We start from the raw sequence: 15226 nt of genomic DNA on the forward strand, positions 1-15226 counted from the left end.
CGTTATCAATGGTTTGGGTTTAAATTCATCGGCCCAAGTTTAAAAAGCAGGCCTTTTATAGAACCGGGTCGGATACTACTTGGGCCGAATCGGGCACTACGGCGGCGACTGATACTGCTTCTTCTATGATAAAGTCATAAAACATATACGCGGTGGCGAGGGAAATCTGTTTTAGATCTCTCTATCGGAAGGTCAGGGTTTCAGCTTCTAAAATCGAACTTGAAATCAACTTGCTCGTCTTATTTCGATCTGAATCCGAATCCTAATTTGGATTATTCCAGTCAATTAGGAGAAACCAGAGTCGAAGAAGAAGAAGAAGTAAACAATGGGGAAGAAACAGCACAGCAAAGATCGTATGTTCATAACGAAGACGGAGTGGGCAACTGAATGGGGAGGCGCTAAATCCAAAGAGAATCGTACTCCTTTCAAGAGTCTTCCTTTCTATTGCTGCGCGTATGTGGATTCAACAATGTTGTATGATTCTCGTTTGCAATTTCCGAATTTGTATTCAATCAAATTTTTCTGTTTCAGGCTTACGTTTCTGCCATTCGAAGATCCTGTGTGTACAAGCGACGGGAGTGTTTTCGAGTTAACGTGAGTAGTTTCATAGTCTAAGCATTGGAGTTTACTTTAAAAAAAAAATAAAAAATTACCTTCCTGAATTTGAAATTGAGTTTTTTTTTGTTTGTTGTTTTTAATTGCAGAACGATAGTGCCTTACATTAGGAAATTTGGAAAACATCCAGTTACAGGAGCACCATTGAAAGGAGAAGATCTTATTCCTCTCGTCTTTCACAAAAACTCTGAAGGTTATCTTCTTTCTTACTAATCTGATTCGTTAAGTGATTTTCATCGTTGAGATTTGCTGAAACATTTTTATGTGGCTGCCATTGTAGGAGAGTATCATTGTCCTGTTCTGAACAAAGTCTTTACTGAATTTACACATATAGTTGCTGTCAAGACTACCGGAAATGTATTCTGCTACGAGGTTAGTGTGAATTGTTTTCGTACTTTTTTGCGGGGAGTTATTCTGGTTTCAGTGATCCTTATTGTTGTCTGTATATGTATAGGCAGTCAAAGAATTGAATATTAAGACCAAGAATTGGAAGGAGCTTTTAACCGAAGAACCATTCACAAGAGCCGATCTTATAACAATTCAGGTAACTAACCTCTTTCTCTCTGCTTGATGCTTTTTGCAACTGGTTAGTGTCGCTATAGCATATTTACTTTTGTGTTTATAATGTTTTGCAGAATCCTAATGCAGTTGACAGTAAAATAACAGTGGAATTTGACCACGTTAAAAACGGTTTGAAGATTGATGATGAAGGTTTGATGCAGTTTTTTATTCGGGCTAGTTATTTATTATCACAATCTATGTTTTGATTTAGTGGGTTTTGACTCCATTCTCTTGTGTTTTTTCCCTACAGAATTGAAGAAGATGAACTCAGACCCAGCTTATAATATAAACGCCTCTGGAGATATCAAGCAGATGCTTGCAGATCTTGGAACAGAAAAGGCTAAGGAGATTGCTTTACACGGTGGAGGTGGAAACAAGGCACGTAATGAAAGAGCCGCTGCAATTGCTGCGATTCTAGAGTCAAGGTCGAAAATCAAAGAGGGTTCTAAAGCAGACGAGGCTACACCGAAGCAGACTTACAGTGTTGTTGATGCTGCATCTGCTTCAGTTCATGGAAGAAGTGCTGCTGCAGCTAAAGCTGGTTCTAGTGATCAAACAGCTGCAAGAATAGCTATGCATATGGCTGGAGATAGAGCACCTGTTAATTCTAAAATGGTTAGTTTTCTTGTACGGAGTAAGCGTGGTTTTAGCTTTGTGTGTGTTGTTGAAATGATTGGATTTTTTTTTTTTTTTTGCTCAGGTTAAGAGCCGTTATTCGTCGGGTGCTGCTTCTCGTTCTTTCACTTCCACCGCGTTTACTCCTGTCACCGAAAACGAATTTGAATTAATAAAAGTCGAGAAAAACCCGAAAAAGAAAGGGTATGTTCAGTTTCACACAACACATGGCGATTTGAACATTGAGCTTCATTGCGATATAGCTCCTAGAGCATGTGAGAATTTCATCACTCTCTGTGAACGAGGCTACTACAATGGAGTGACCTTTCACAGAAGCATCAGGTAAGTATGGAGTTTATTTTGTCGGTTTAAGAAAATTTGTCAGGTTATTCTCGACTAAACGTGTTCTTTTGACCTTTTTCTACGAAGGAACTTCATGATTCAAGGCGGCGATCCAACTGGCACAGGAAAAGGAGGTGAATCCATTTGGGGAAAGCCATTCAAAGACGAGCCAAACTCGAAGCTGCTTCACTCGGGAAGAGGCGTAGTTAGTATGGCTAATAGTGGTCCGCATACAAATGGTTCTCAGTTTTTCATCTTGTACAAATCAGCAACCCATTTAAACTACAAGCACACAGTGTTTGGTGGAGTTGTTGGTGGTTTAGCAACTCTAGCAGCAATGGAGAATGTACCTGTAGATGATAGCGACCGTCCATTGGTAAGTTCCAAAAGTCACTCACTGTGTTCTTGAGTAGTTTCAGCCTCCTGAGATGGTACTCTTTTTTTTTTGGCAGGAGGAGATCAAGATAATCGAGGCAAATGTGTTTGTGAATCCATACACGGAGCCTGATGAAGAAGAAGAAAAAGAGAAAGCTGAGAAAGAGAAGAACGAAGACAAAGACATTGTTAGTATCATCCCTTCCACCAAACACTCTCTCCCATCTTTCTCTTTACTTTCGATCGGTCTGATAAGATATTATATATGTACATTTGTAATGTGTTCAGGAGAAGGTCGGGTCGTGGTACAGCAACCCAGGATCAGGAACAGTAGAAGCTGGAGCCGGTGCCGGTGGTGTTGGAAAATACTTGAAAGCTAAGAGTAATATAGCCACTAAAGACACTAGTGGTGCCATAGACTCTGATCTTGCAACCGTTGGAGTGTCTAAGAAAAGAAAAACAACTTCTGCTTCAAACTCCACAGGTTTTAAAGATTTCTCTAGCTGGTAGCTGAAAACATTCTCTACCAACTTTGTAAAATTGTTGACTAGTCTTGATAGAAGCCCGAATCATAAAAGCATTATAGGACAACATTGAACCTTTGATTTTCCAAAGCTGAAGCTGAGTAAAAGATTTTTATTAGAAACTATAATTCTCACAATGGTGTATGAATGTCGCCTAATCTACAATACAAACAACAATGATCAGCACATGGTGAAAAAAACATATCTAGTTATTTGTTTGTCTGTTTTAAGGTAGATGCCATTTACTGTGCCAGTATATAGACACCCTCGACCACATTGGGAACCCGAAATTGGACTCTAAAGGCTGATCAGCCGGTCCTCCTATAACTAACGGTAACCACACGTATCTCGAATCCCGCAAATCCGCCGGGTTCCACCTATCTGCCATGAAGATAAACGCGCCGGTAACACCCGGTACAGGAATCACATACGTGCTCTGCGCAAAGAATGTTGTTAACCGGAAAACTTTGTTACCGCCAATACACGGATTCCCCAACTTCTCCCATGGACCCATTATTGATTCAGCCGCATGAGCCAAGGCTTCATTTGGTGCCCAACCAGTGCACCAAGAAGTGATCATGTAATAAGTGTTGTCATGCTTGAAGATAGCCGGAGCTTCCCTGTGTTGTCCAACCATTACTTTCCTCATAACCGGCGTCACATCGAGGTAATCTTCGGTTAATGGTCCGATATGAAGCACGCTGTTGACTTCAGACGAGTAAATCAGGTAAGCAACACCATCGTCATCTTTGAAGACAGTCATGTCCCGACTATCGAACCCGTGTGGACGTTTGCTGTATAGATATTCGAACGGACCTGTCGGGTTATCGCTAACGGCTACACCTACTGAAGCTTTAGTGTAGTTTGCGTCGTCGATATGCATCCACATCACGTACTTTTCTGTCTTTTCATTGTAAATAACTTTTGGTCGCTCAAGAACATTGGATTTATGCAGATCATGGGTCTTGTTTGTTTCTTCAGCTCCGAGTACAATGCCTTCGTTATTCCATGTCCATAAGTCTTTTGAAGAGTAACAACCTACCCCTATAACATCAACCTGAAGACGACACAAGATCGAAACTTTATCCCAAAATACCAACAAGGGAAACGTTAATATATAGTGAAATTATGGTGGTACTTAACTCTGGCTGGTCCTTTCTTGTGAGCATGGTAAGTAGGTCCATCTTTATATTCACCATACCAATAGTATGTGTTAGATTTCTCATCGTGTAGAATCCCTCCACCATGGGCTTGAATTGGATTCCCTTCTGTGTCCATCCAAATTTTCCCGGGCAAGTAATGCAGCAATGTATCGTTTCCCATACCCTTGGTGGGACCAAAGGAAGTGGCAGGAAAGAAAAGATGCCGAATTGGTGACTTTTCATCAAGAAACTCCTCAACCAGAGGGATCGGTTTTCTTGATTTCCGTTTGCATGTACGAGGAGAACGCTTTCTCGGTGGCGGCATTCTCAGTATCTCTTCTTCAACTCTTACAAGCTCATGAACAACAGGATGATGAATATGATGATGACGAACTTGTAACTGATTAGAAGGAAGCTCTTGATCGATGTTATCTTTTCTGCTATATAGCGAGATAAGATGAGCCACGAGGAAGAATCCCACGACGGTCCATACTATAGTAAGCAGTGAATATCTGCAACCTCCTGCATCATTGCAATGCCAAGATGTTGGTTTCTTATTGTGTTTGCTGTTCTTCATTATCTTCAGTCTTTCTTTTACCGCCAAGAAAACACTGTAAATAAACAATTGTAGATCCAAACAAATATCTAGTGCAACAAATTGGATCTTAGGAATCTCAAAATCAGCAAGAGATTGAAGAACTCTAAATCAGCAAAGGAAAATCAAGCTACCCGATATCAATTTCTTTCACCTAATTTAGTTACGTATTGATCTATTAAAATTATCAATTCTAATCAAAAATAAAATTCCATGGTGGATCGAACCTTGAAGTTCATTCGATGCGTTTCGAATCCATTAGTGTTGATTTGCTAAACTAAACAAATACGGCTCGATGAGTTATGCTGAAGCTGTTACTACGCAAGCTATGAGCTCAATTCTGGATATCAGATCCGAATGAGCAGAAGTTTGACACGAATCACCTCTAAAAATCCGAAGATAGTAAAAGACGAAATCATCGGAATCTTACCTGAAAATCCCCGGAGACCGAGAGAAGCCGAATTTCCCGACATGTACACAGAGGATTCAAAACTATCTAAGCTTTCTCCGAAGCATGAACCAAAATCCAGAACTTCTCTCAGATGTTCCGCATCAAGGATCTCGTCCTGGGAGCGAGATTAGGAAGCTGAATCGAGATCAATTTTTTAGAGATGTAGAAATGGGTAAAGTGATGAAGTTCTAGTTGAGATGGATCTATCAGTGAGAATGAAAGGAGGGAGAAAGAGAGAATGAGAGAGAGAGAGAGAGATTCTTTGATGATTCCGACGTGCGAACGACGACGACACTGATGATTCTAGTCTCCTTCTCCTCTGATTCAGCAGCTCTCGTAGATTTATTTTCTCCGTTCTCCGCGAGTTTTTCCCGTTGGATTTTATAATTATAACAAGTTTATTAATTAGTGCAATAATGACGATATCACTGATTAGTAATTTTCCTTTTTTTTTTCTTTTCCCATATAATTATTACTCTGTTTTCAGGATAAAATCCCACTTGATTTAACTGTAATTAACATGCATAATTAATAGTCTTAGTTTGTCACTCAAAATTATATATCATGCACTTGAACTGTGGCTTCCTGAGTTGAGTGGTTGACAAATTCGTTTTGCACCTTTCCCTTCTCTCTCATTAACTGTTTTAAGATTCAATTAGAAGATAAAACATATGATCAATGGTATTCTGGTAATAGTTATCGAATGTAGTAGACAAATACTTGTTGAGTCACACTTATTACATGTTTGATACAGTGTCATACTTACATTTTTTAATTTACTCTGTCTTTCACTGTTTTTTTTTTTCTCAACAAAGAAAAAAAAATGTAAATACACAAAAATCCATATATATATATATATATATATATATACAAAATCACCACTATATATTCACTAGTCGTATCTCTCTACAAGACGTTGGATTAATCGAAAACCAAGCAAAACTCTTTCCTTTCTCTTGTAAGGCTTTAGCAAGGAAGAGCAAAAGCAGAACCTTCATGATAAGAGAGAGAGCAAGCATCAATGCCCAAAGCCGATACATGGAAGCCCTAAAAGGTTTACACTGGTTAGAGACGATGCTTGATAACGTGTCTTTCACAGCAAGGCATTGTGTTAGGTTTTGTAGAGAAGGCAAGATGTCGAGCATGCCTTGAGCTGAGTTACTGTAAGCATAGACCTTAAGGTAAGCTGCTTCCGGGATGAATTTTCCGGTGATTCTACAGGTTTCCGGTGGATCTTTGCTGTGGCATGTGAATCTTGAAAGGATCTAAGAACACATAAAGGTTTTTTCTTTGTTCAGTTATATGTCTTAAGAACAAAACCTAAACGATCCAGAAGTAATTTGGTTAAACTTGGTTACTCTAATAAACGGATTTAAAAGGCATACATTTGGGAATTCGCCGATTGGAATGGCGCCATTGGAGCAGCTTTGTGGAGTGTAGCTGTTAATCTGTTGTCCGACAAACGGATCACATATCAGTCCAGATTCCGGCACCGACGAGACTGTCTTGCTCCCATCAGTCAACGCATTAGAACGCATCGAATCTGCTACTTTAGAGTTTAACTGAAAGAAAAGAAAAGAAAAAAAAAACAAGAAACAGAGGATTTAAGATTTTACTATTCTTGATTCTTGGAATTAAAGATAATTTGATCGGTTTATACCTCGGTGATGAAGTTATGGATCATTAAGCTGACTTCGATTAGGGTTTTATCAGAACGAAGAGGATCCATACAAGGGAAAAGATTAGTCAATGTGCTGTTTTGTGGGTTTTGCACGAAACCAGTGAAAGCTGAACAAACGTCTTCTGCGAATCTGCGTTGAGTGGAAACTGAGGAGTTAGGAACTAGGAACAAAATGGGAATTTTGGGTTTTAGGGTTTAATTTGCTTACGTGTGAAGGAAGAAATCGAATCCAGTTAAAACCCAACAAAGAGTGGTTAAGATCCAACACAAGAATATCACCCTTTTTAGGAACAAAGAATAAATAAAATAAGTAATTGATCTTATAAAGGTTAAAACCCAATGGAGCAAAAACAATGCTGTATTCAGATTTCGATTGCTTACATAATGAATCCAGGGTGCCAATGAAGCAAGAGAGGAGCTGAGAAAGAGAGACATAAGCAACAAGATGGATAAAATTTAGTCTAAGAAAGCCTAATAAAACCCCTATATAACTAAACCTTTAAATAATCATAAAAAGATTTCACAGTTTTAGTGAATGAAAATGATCTCACCAAAGGCTAGAAGCAGAACGAACAAGTTGGTTGATGTAATCACAAGATGAGATACATACCTGAGAAAAAAAAAAAAACAGAGCAGAACAATGTTGAATTTTTGAATCAGAGTATATACACACACACAAATAAAAAGATGAGTCGTTAAGTGAGTCATACGAGATTTTGATGGCGAGATCAATGGAACGACCGTTGTGATGAACGAAGCTATGAATAAGCCGAGATCCTTTGCCGAGTCGATGGGTTGTGACATTGAGAAGATGAGTCGTTTCGTGATCGTAGGGAAGCAACAAGTATTGTATCTTCGTCAGCGACGTTATCACTGTACGGATGTTTCTCTCAACATCTTCTCCTGCTTTGTCTATGGTTTCTTTCATTCCCTCTGTTTTGTTCTTCGAGCTCTGGTTCGCTGCTATCACCATCCCTGTCGTTGCCCTGTTTTTAACCGGATTTAAACCGAAACGAATTTTACTAGTCGTGCGTGTACAACAAAAAAAAAAAATTGATTCGAAAGTATTGAAACCGAATAAGAACAGAGGAAGACAGGAAAAAATAAAATAATGAAAGCCAATAAGCGAGAAAAGTTAAAAAAGCTTACATGGAGAGAATCATAAAGAGGAGGAGAAGTAAGAACAGAGGAAGACAGTAACGGTCGAGATATTTGCGGCGCGTGGAAGAAACGCGTTTCCTTTTGTCGGAGAAAGCTATGTAAAGTGCCAAACAGACGCCGGCAATGATCAACACTCCGGCGACGGCGTAACCGTGGATTCCGATAAATGCAGTAGCCTGAGATTCCATTAACTCTTAAATTACCATTTTTTAACGTCAATGTTGATCACAAAAATTAGAAGAAGAGAGACTCACTGCCCAGTAATGCTTGTCTCTAACATCGAAACCTCCATCGTAATACCTAAAGCTGTTGAGAGGATCACGTCTCTTAAACCTCTCATGATCTCCACCGTCCGATAAACCGGAAACCGCCAAAATCGGAGAAATTACGGCTGTTAAAAGGAGCTGAGATAATATTCCGGTTATTCTTGATTTTGTCATTGTGAAGAAGTCGATGATCGAAAATCATGTTACTCTTTTTGTTTTGTTGTTGCTGGACTCTTTGAATAAAAAAAGATTTACGAGACTATATTTATTATTATATTTTTGCCTTTCTTCTTCGAGTTTCTGGCTTACTACCTAAGGTAAGGATAGCTTGTGGCTACATTGTTCTTAAAAGATTTTGTCTTTTTTTTTTCTTTTTAATTGAAGAAAGGAGAGTGATTAGAGTAACGTATCTGGAGCCGTTTTCTATGGTTTTAACTTGACTCGCTCTTTTTGTTTACAATAACTTTTCTACTAAAATAGTGAAAAGAAGGGGAAAAATATCAAAATATACACTTTACTTGTTATTAACGAGTTTTTGATATTGTACTCATATGAAAGAGTCTCGACATCCTTCTCATATGAAAGTTTTTGATATATCATCACTCTTGCTCACAAAACACAAAGGTCTTCTTATCTTATATGAGAACAACCTCTTCGATCTTTCTTTCTTTACCACCCACAAAAAGCGCAGATGATATCGGTTGTCTACTCAAACCCAAATTTTATCTTATATTTTTCAGTCATTTTACTAATTAAAATATCAGAGAATCTTAAGAAAAAAATGCGATGATCATGTAAGTAGACAATTATAGACTTTTTACGTAACATATGTTTCAATGGATGATCTAGGATGGAATAGTTTTATCTCACAATAGTATAATAGAACTATTCCGAATCTTAATAAAACTTTATTATATGAAAAGTTAAACTATGCTATTTCTGCGTTGTTGTTTTTAAAAAAGAATGACTTGATCGGAAGGTTTAAATAGTTGTAGACTTTTAGTTACACTTATAAACAAAATCTGAAACATAAAAGGGACCTGTGGACGTAATTCAGTCTTACAGTGGGATATAAAGCCCATAATTAGTGGGCTATAAAGCCCAAAATCAAACCCAAATCTCCATTTTTGGCCTGAACGGCGCGTATAAGTGCAGCTTATAATCCTAAATATTCAAACCTCGCAGCCAAATATCTCCTGGAATCGCCACACCACCAGCTAATCATTGATTGGTGGCTAGCACGCGCCTCCATAACGCGACTGGTAGCGTGATTTACACATTCTTTTGTTTTCCTATAAAATCTATTTCTTCTTCCGAACTTCTCTCTGTCCCATCGAATCTTTCTTCTGATTGGTTGAACACATATTTAATAATTACAATATAGCTCCATGATTTTCGCTCTATCACACACAGCTTCTGTTTCCCTAAACAGATCCGGACCGTTAATCGCACGACTCAGAGGGACCTACACTGATTTAACGGTTCAGATTTTCGTGACACTTTAATTTTAATTCGCCGGCTCTCTTGCTGTATTTTCGATTTTGACAGAAACAAAAAATCTTGATGAGGTAATAATATCAGCAGCGAAGAGCGGAAGAAGGCAAAAAAAAAAAAAAAAAGAGAGAAGCTTCCATTTAGCCCATAGAGATCCGTTGAGGAGAATTTCTAGCAGACCCGATCTGTCGTCTCTGTTTCTACGAATCTCTTTCTCTGTCGGAAACTTGAGAGTTTTCTGAATCATAAAACATGGGTTTGTGGGATGCTTTTCTCAATTGGCTTCGCAGGTTAGTTCCTATTTCTTCTTTCTTCAATCTGCCTTTGTTGGTTCGTGGGATTTTGATTTGGATTGTCTCTCCTTGGTATTTGAGCTCAATGACAGGACAAATGAAACTATTTCCACCGAATTTATTTCTGATTTGTAATTTTATAACGAATAGGGATTTTTAGCTGAATTCATTACTGATGCGTTGCTTCATATATATATGATGGGTTTCGCTGAGAGTACCAAAATCAAAACTCTCTAGCTTTTCCAGCTTTTGAATTTGATGTGATCCCCAATATCCATCTTGAAGGCTTTGATTAGACAATACAATTGGGAAAATCCATCTTGGATCTAAATGGTTTATTAGAAGATGAAAAGTGCTTCCCAAAGAGCAAAGTGAATAGGGTTGTGAGTAATGAGATGTATAAAGAATCATAGTTTTGAGAGCAAGAGCTACTTGGTTGTTACCTCCAAGTAACTCCTCTTGTTTCTTAGGCGTGTCGAACGAGTTTGGCAAATCTCAAATTTTCCGCACTATTGACTCGATATGCCTTTTTGCAGCCTCTTCTTCAAGCAAGAAATGGAGCTTTCATTGATAGGTCTTCAAAATGCAGGAAAGACATCACTTGTTAACGTTGTTGCGGTAAGTATGCTCTCTTACAGACCGTTTCGTTCTATCTTTACCTCTCTTAACTCCTATTGATGTCTTTCCTTGTTCAGACCGGTGGATACAGCGAAGACATGATTCCTACGGTGGGATACACGTACTCCCTATGATGTTTACTTTTAGTTAACCTAAGATTTGCTCGCTTTTGGATTAATCGTAAAGAGGGTTCTTCTACTCCTTTCAGGTTGGCTTCAACATGAGGAAAGTGGTAAAAGGAAGTGTCACAATCAAACTTTGGGATCTCGGTGGTCAACCTAGGTTCCGCAGCATGTGGGAACGCTATTGCCGTTCTGTTTCCGCCATTGTGTAAGAATCTAATGATTTCGTTATTTTCACTATTTCGGTCAGCTTTAGGTTTTCAAATCACAAAAACTCTCGACTCTTTCCACAATTTGATACTGATTCCAGGTATGTAGTTGATGCTGCTGATGCTGACAACCTCAGTGTGTCGAAAAGCGAACTCCATGATTTGTTGAGCAAGACGTCGCTTAGTGGTATCCCTCTTCTAGTCCTTGGAAACAAAATCGACAACCCTGCTTCTTTGTCCAAAGAAGCCTTCACCGAGGAAATGTAAGCCTTTAACCCGAAACACAACAAAAGACACGGCTTTTTAACTTCGATTCTGAAAATGTTTTCTATATGGTTTGCACAGGGGACTCAAGTCGCTTACAGATAGAGAAGTCTGTTGCTTTATGATATCTTGCAAGAACTCTACCAACATTGATTCAGTGATCGATTGGCTTGTAAAGCACTCGAAGTCAGCAAGCTAAAATTTGCGCCAAAAGAACACAACTCTGTGCAAGTTTTCCTGTGTGTTGCTCCTTTGATGATGATGATGGTGATGGTGGGAGAAGAGAATTTTCTTTTCTTTTATATTATCCTGTGAAACAAGATTTGTCTTTGTTTTCTTCTAATTCTCTGCGTCTTCCGCTGTTCTCTGTATATTATATTCGATTGGTTTTCTTCTTCTCAAGCAATGAGATTTACCTTCCTTCAGGGTCAGAATTTTCAGTTTTACGAGTTCATTGCATAATCTGAAAGAATATAAAACATACGGGCGTAGTTCATAATTAGGAAGAACCTAAAGCCAAAAACGGAGATTTAAACTAGCGATAGGATAGAGTGATAGACTTTACGCTTCACTTGCACTATTCCTCGCAACAATGGACGCTTCGGTTGTGAGATTTTCCCAATCGCCGGCAAGAGTGCCACCGGTATTTGAACCAGATACGGAGAAGATTAAACGGAAGCTGCTGAAGTACGGTGTTGATCCTACCCCTAAAATCCTGAGGAATCTCCAAAAGAAAGAAATTCAAAAACACAATCGGAAAACCAAGCGCCAAGTCGAGTCCGAGGGGGAGACATCGCAGGTGTATACGGAGGCGCAGAAACAATCTATAGAGGAAGAAGCTCATTTCCAAACCGTGAGGCGGGAATATAAGCAATTCACGAGGACAATTTCGGGAAAAAGAGGTGGCGATGGGGGAAGGATGGACGGTGGATTGATAGTGGGGAATCCATGGGATGGAATCGAGAGGGTGAGATTGAAGGAGCTCGTTAGTGGTGTCCGTAGAGAAGAGGTCAGTGGCGGTAAACCGAGGAAAGAGAATCTAAAAGAGCTGAAGAAGATACTCGAGCAGGATCTCCGTTGGGTTCTCGAGGACGACGTTGATGTGGAAGAGTACGAGATGACGGGAATCGAGGATAGAGACTTTGATCCTGCGAAGCGGTGGCGCAATGAAGGAGAAGCTGTGAGAGTTCTCGTTGACAGGTTATTTCTCTTTTCCTTTCACAATTACATTTCTGGATAATTTCGAAACTTATACGAAATAGAATGCGTTGACTCACGAGGGAATTGATTTGCCATTAGGTTGAGTGGTAGAGAAATCACTGAGAAGCACTGGAAATTTGTGAGGATGATGAATCAATCAGGGCTTCAGTTCACTGAAGATCAAATGCTTAAGATTGTTGATCGATTGGGACGTAAAAAATGCTGGAAACAAGCTTTAGCTGTTGTTCATTGGGTGTATTCCGATAAGCAGCGTAAACATCTTAGGAGCAGGTGATGTTTCTTGGCGATTTAGCTCCATTTGTTCATTGATTTCATGGAGTGTGGACTATTCATCGAAAGATTTTAAACTTTCATGGCCATCATTTTTATATAAATTTTAAACCTTTACAACACTGGTTTCTACAGGTTTGTTTACACCAAACTTTTGTCTGTTCTTGGGTTTGCAAGGAGACCCCAGGAAGCTCTCCAGATATTCAATCAGATGCTTGTAAGTAACTTCTGATTTGAGTCAATTCATGATTAGGTTGATGCAGATGAACATCATACAATAAGCATTTTCGTTGCAGTTTTTGGATTAACTCTCATCGCTTAGTCACTTTAGGGTGATCGCCAGTTGTATCCTGATATGGCGGCATACCACAGTATTGCCGTAACACTTGGGCAAGCGGGTTTCTTGAAGGAGTTGCTGAAAGTAATCGAGCGCATGAGGCAGAAACCAACCATGCTCATTAAGAATTTGCGCCAAAAGAACTGGGATCCTGTGCTTGAACCTGACGTGGTTGTGTACAATGCTGTAAGTGAGCATTTTCGAATTTTGAAAAAATTTCAATATATACATGCAGCGAATCGTTATGATCCATTCTTGGCTTAACTGGTCCCCAGATTCTAAACGCTTGTGTTCCATCACTCCAATGGAAGGCTGTTTCCTGGGTATTTATAGAGTTAAGAAAAAATGGTCTGAGACCTAATGGAGCTACATATGGACTTGCGATGGAGGTAGTGTTCCAACTCAAACGAAATGTTCTAGATGATTTTGGGTTAGATGCGGTGTAGTTGTAGCGGGTACACTCAAATATGTATTCAGTGCTGTCTTAAGATATGGCTTGTGACAGGTTATGCTGGAGTCAGGGAAGTATGATCGTGTTCATGAATTCTTTAGGAAGATGAGAAGCAGTGGCGAAGCTCCAAAAGCAATTACGTACAAGGGTTAGCTCTTGGTTCTCACTGTATTTAGGTTTTTTTCTTTTTTTTGGTATTTACGAGGTGATATGATTCTTATGGCACGTGATTGATTCTCAGTTCTTGTACGAGCTCTCTGGAGAGAAAACAAAATCGAGGAAGCTGTTGAAGCAGTCAGGGATATGGAACAAAAGGGAGTTGTAGGCACAGGTTCAGTTTACTATGAATTGGCATGCTGTCTCTGCAACAACGGGCGTTGGCGTGATGCAATGCTCGAGGCAAATTACCTCTTATTTTGCCATTTTTGCTTCTCAGTAAAACCCGCGAAATTAATTTTCTTCAGAATGCATTTACTGCAGGTGGGGAGGATGAGAAGGCTTGAAAATTGCAGACCCCTCGAGATTACCTTCACAGGACTCATAGCGGCTTCACTGAACGGTGGTCATGTTGATGATTGCATGTCTATATTCCAATATATGAAAGATAAATGCGACCCGAATATAGGAACCGTGAACACGATGCTTAGAGTTTATGGAAGGAACGATATGTTTTCTGAAGCTAAAGAATTGTTTGAAGAGATTGTCCGTGAAAAAGAAGCTCATCTGGTCCCCGACGAGTATACATACAGCTTTATGCTTGAAGCTTCAGCTAGATCACTCCAATGGGAATACTTTGAGCATGTGTATCAGACGATGATTCTTTCCGGGTATCAAATTGATCAAACAAAACATGCACCAATGCTTATAGAAGCATCAAGAGCTGGGAAGGTAAGGAATCCTCACATAGTTAGGTTTTCGTTTAGTGTTTATGGAAGCATCTTGAGCTATGTAATTTTGTTTGTAAATGCAGTGGAGTCTTCTAGAGCACGCCTTCGATGCAATTCTTGAAGATGGAGAAATCCCTCACCCATTGTTCTTCACCGAAATGCTGTGTCATGCGACAGCTAAAGGCGATTACCAAAGAGCAATCACACTGATCAACACCGTGGCTCTCGCTTCTTTCCAGATCAGTGAAGAACAATGGACTGATCTTTTCGAGGAGAATCAAGACTGGCTTACTCAGGAGAATCTACAGAACCTCTGTGATTATATCCTTGACTGTGATTATGCAAGTGAGCCAACGGTCGCAAACCTCTCAAAGTCATTGAAGTCTCTCTGTGGGGTTTCTTCTTCCTCTTCTTCAACAGAGCCATTGTTAGCCATTGATGTAACAACTCATAGCGAGAAACCGGAGGAAGATTTGCTGTTTCATGATACAAGAATGAAAGATGGGAATGACGCCAAAGGTGAAGCTTGGGAATTTACGGAGACTGAACTCGAGACGTTGGGTCTTGAAGAACTCGAGATTGATGATGATGAGGAATCAAGTGAATCTGATTCACTTTCAGTTTATGACATTCTGAAAGAATGGGAAGAGTGTAGTCAGAAAGAGACTTGAAATGCTTGTAAATTTCTCGGAATCTTCAATCTAGTAAAAGAATAGAACAAAAACTAATTTA

At 39.4% G+C, this 15226-nt stretch overlaps 5 protein-coding genes across 8 annotated transcripts; 3 read left to right on the forward strand and 2 right to left on the reverse strand.

Annotated features, from left to right (window-relative positions):
* Window positions 1-146: 146 nt before the first annotated feature.
* LOC18012360 (peptidyl-prolyl cis-trans isomerase CYP65) lies at window positions 147-3166 on the forward strand. 2 transcript variants are annotated; one of them, XM_024151195.1, is made up of 12 exons: window positions 147-191; window positions 282-453; window positions 532-594; window positions 705-808; window positions 896-987; window positions 1070-1159; window positions 1251-1326; window positions 1427-1791; window positions 1877-2133; window positions 2221-2509; window positions 2586-2696; window positions 2797-3166. In XM_024151195.1, exons 2-12 carry the CDS (start codon window positions 326-328, stop codon window positions 3016-3018), a joined length of 1797 nt encoding a protein of 598 aa, XP_024006963.1. In that variant the 5' UTR covers window positions 147-191; window positions 282-325; the 3' UTR covers window positions 3019-3166. The 2 variants fall into 2 exon arrangements, with proteins under 2 accessions (XP_024006963.1, XP_006393961.1); XM_006393899.2 differs by having other exon boundaries at window positions 147-453.
* LOC18012267 lies at window positions 3135-5559 on the reverse strand. Of its 3 annotated transcripts, none has more exons than XM_024151197.1 (3): window positions 5200-5559; window positions 4176-4696; window positions 3135-4089 (listed from the first exon to the last, which is right to left on the reverse strand). In XM_024151197.1, exons 1-3 carry the CDS (start codon window positions 5240-5242, stop codon window positions 3259-3261), a joined length of 1395 nt encoding a protein of 464 aa, XP_024006965.1. In that variant the 5' UTR covers window positions 5243-5559; the 3' UTR covers window positions 3135-3258. The 3 variants fall into 3 exon arrangements, with proteins under 3 accessions (XP_024006965.1, XP_024006964.1, XP_006393960.1); XM_024151196.1 differs by having other exon boundaries at window positions 4176-4765; XM_006393898.2 differs by having other exon boundaries at window positions 4176-4785; window positions 5200-5335.
* Window positions 5560-6101: 542 nt separating this feature from the next.
* On the reverse strand, window positions 6102-8773 carry LOC18012266. Its single transcript, XM_006393900.2, has 9 exons — window positions 8317-8773; window positions 8051-8238; window positions 7612-7887; window positions 7453-7511; window positions 7283-7319; window positions 7110-7181; window positions 6881-7031; window positions 6606-6782; window positions 6102-6485 (listed from the first exon to the last, which is right to left on the reverse strand). Exons 1-9 carry the CDS (start codon window positions 8500-8502, stop codon window positions 6102-6104), a joined length of 1530 nt encoding a protein of 509 aa, XP_006393962.1. The 5' UTR covers window positions 8503-8773.
* A 1098-nt stretch (window positions 8774-9871) lies between these two features.
* On the forward strand, window positions 9872-11751 carry LOC18012378 (ADP-ribosylation factor-like protein 8b). Its single transcript, XM_006393901.2, has 6 exons — window positions 9872-10112; window positions 10652-10733; window positions 10811-10843; window positions 10942-11063; window positions 11166-11327; window positions 11410-11751. Exons 1-6 carry the CDS (start codon window positions 10075-10077, stop codon window positions 11525-11527), a joined length of 555 nt encoding a protein of 184 aa, XP_006393963.1. The 5' UTR covers window positions 9872-10074; the 3' UTR covers window positions 11528-11751.
* Window positions 11752-11891: 140 nt separating this feature from the next.
* Window positions 11892-15222, forward strand: LOC18012952 (pentatricopeptide repeat-containing protein At5g67570, chloroplastic). The gene is made up of 9 exons (XM_006393902.2): window positions 11892-12528; window positions 12628-12819; window positions 12955-13036; window positions 13151-13342; window positions 13432-13545; window positions 13662-13755; window positions 13849-14006; window positions 14088-14495; window positions 14578-15222. The coding sequence occupies exons 1-9, from the start codon at window positions 11921-11923 to the stop codon at window positions 15163-15165; spliced, it is 2436 nt and encodes an 811-aa protein (XP_006393964.1). The 5' UTR covers window positions 11892-11920; the 3' UTR covers window positions 15166-15222.
* Window positions 15223-15226: the final 4 nt, after the last annotated feature.

The sequence above is a fragment of the Eutrema salsugineum genome, unplaced genomic scaffold (genome assembly GCF_000478725.1).
Source record: "Eutrema salsugineum unplaced genomic scaffold, Eutsalg1_0 scaffold_6, whole genome shotgun sequence".
NCBI classification, from domain to species: domain Eukaryota; kingdom Viridiplantae; phylum Streptophyta; class Magnoliopsida; order Brassicales; family Brassicaceae; genus Eutrema; species Eutrema salsugineum.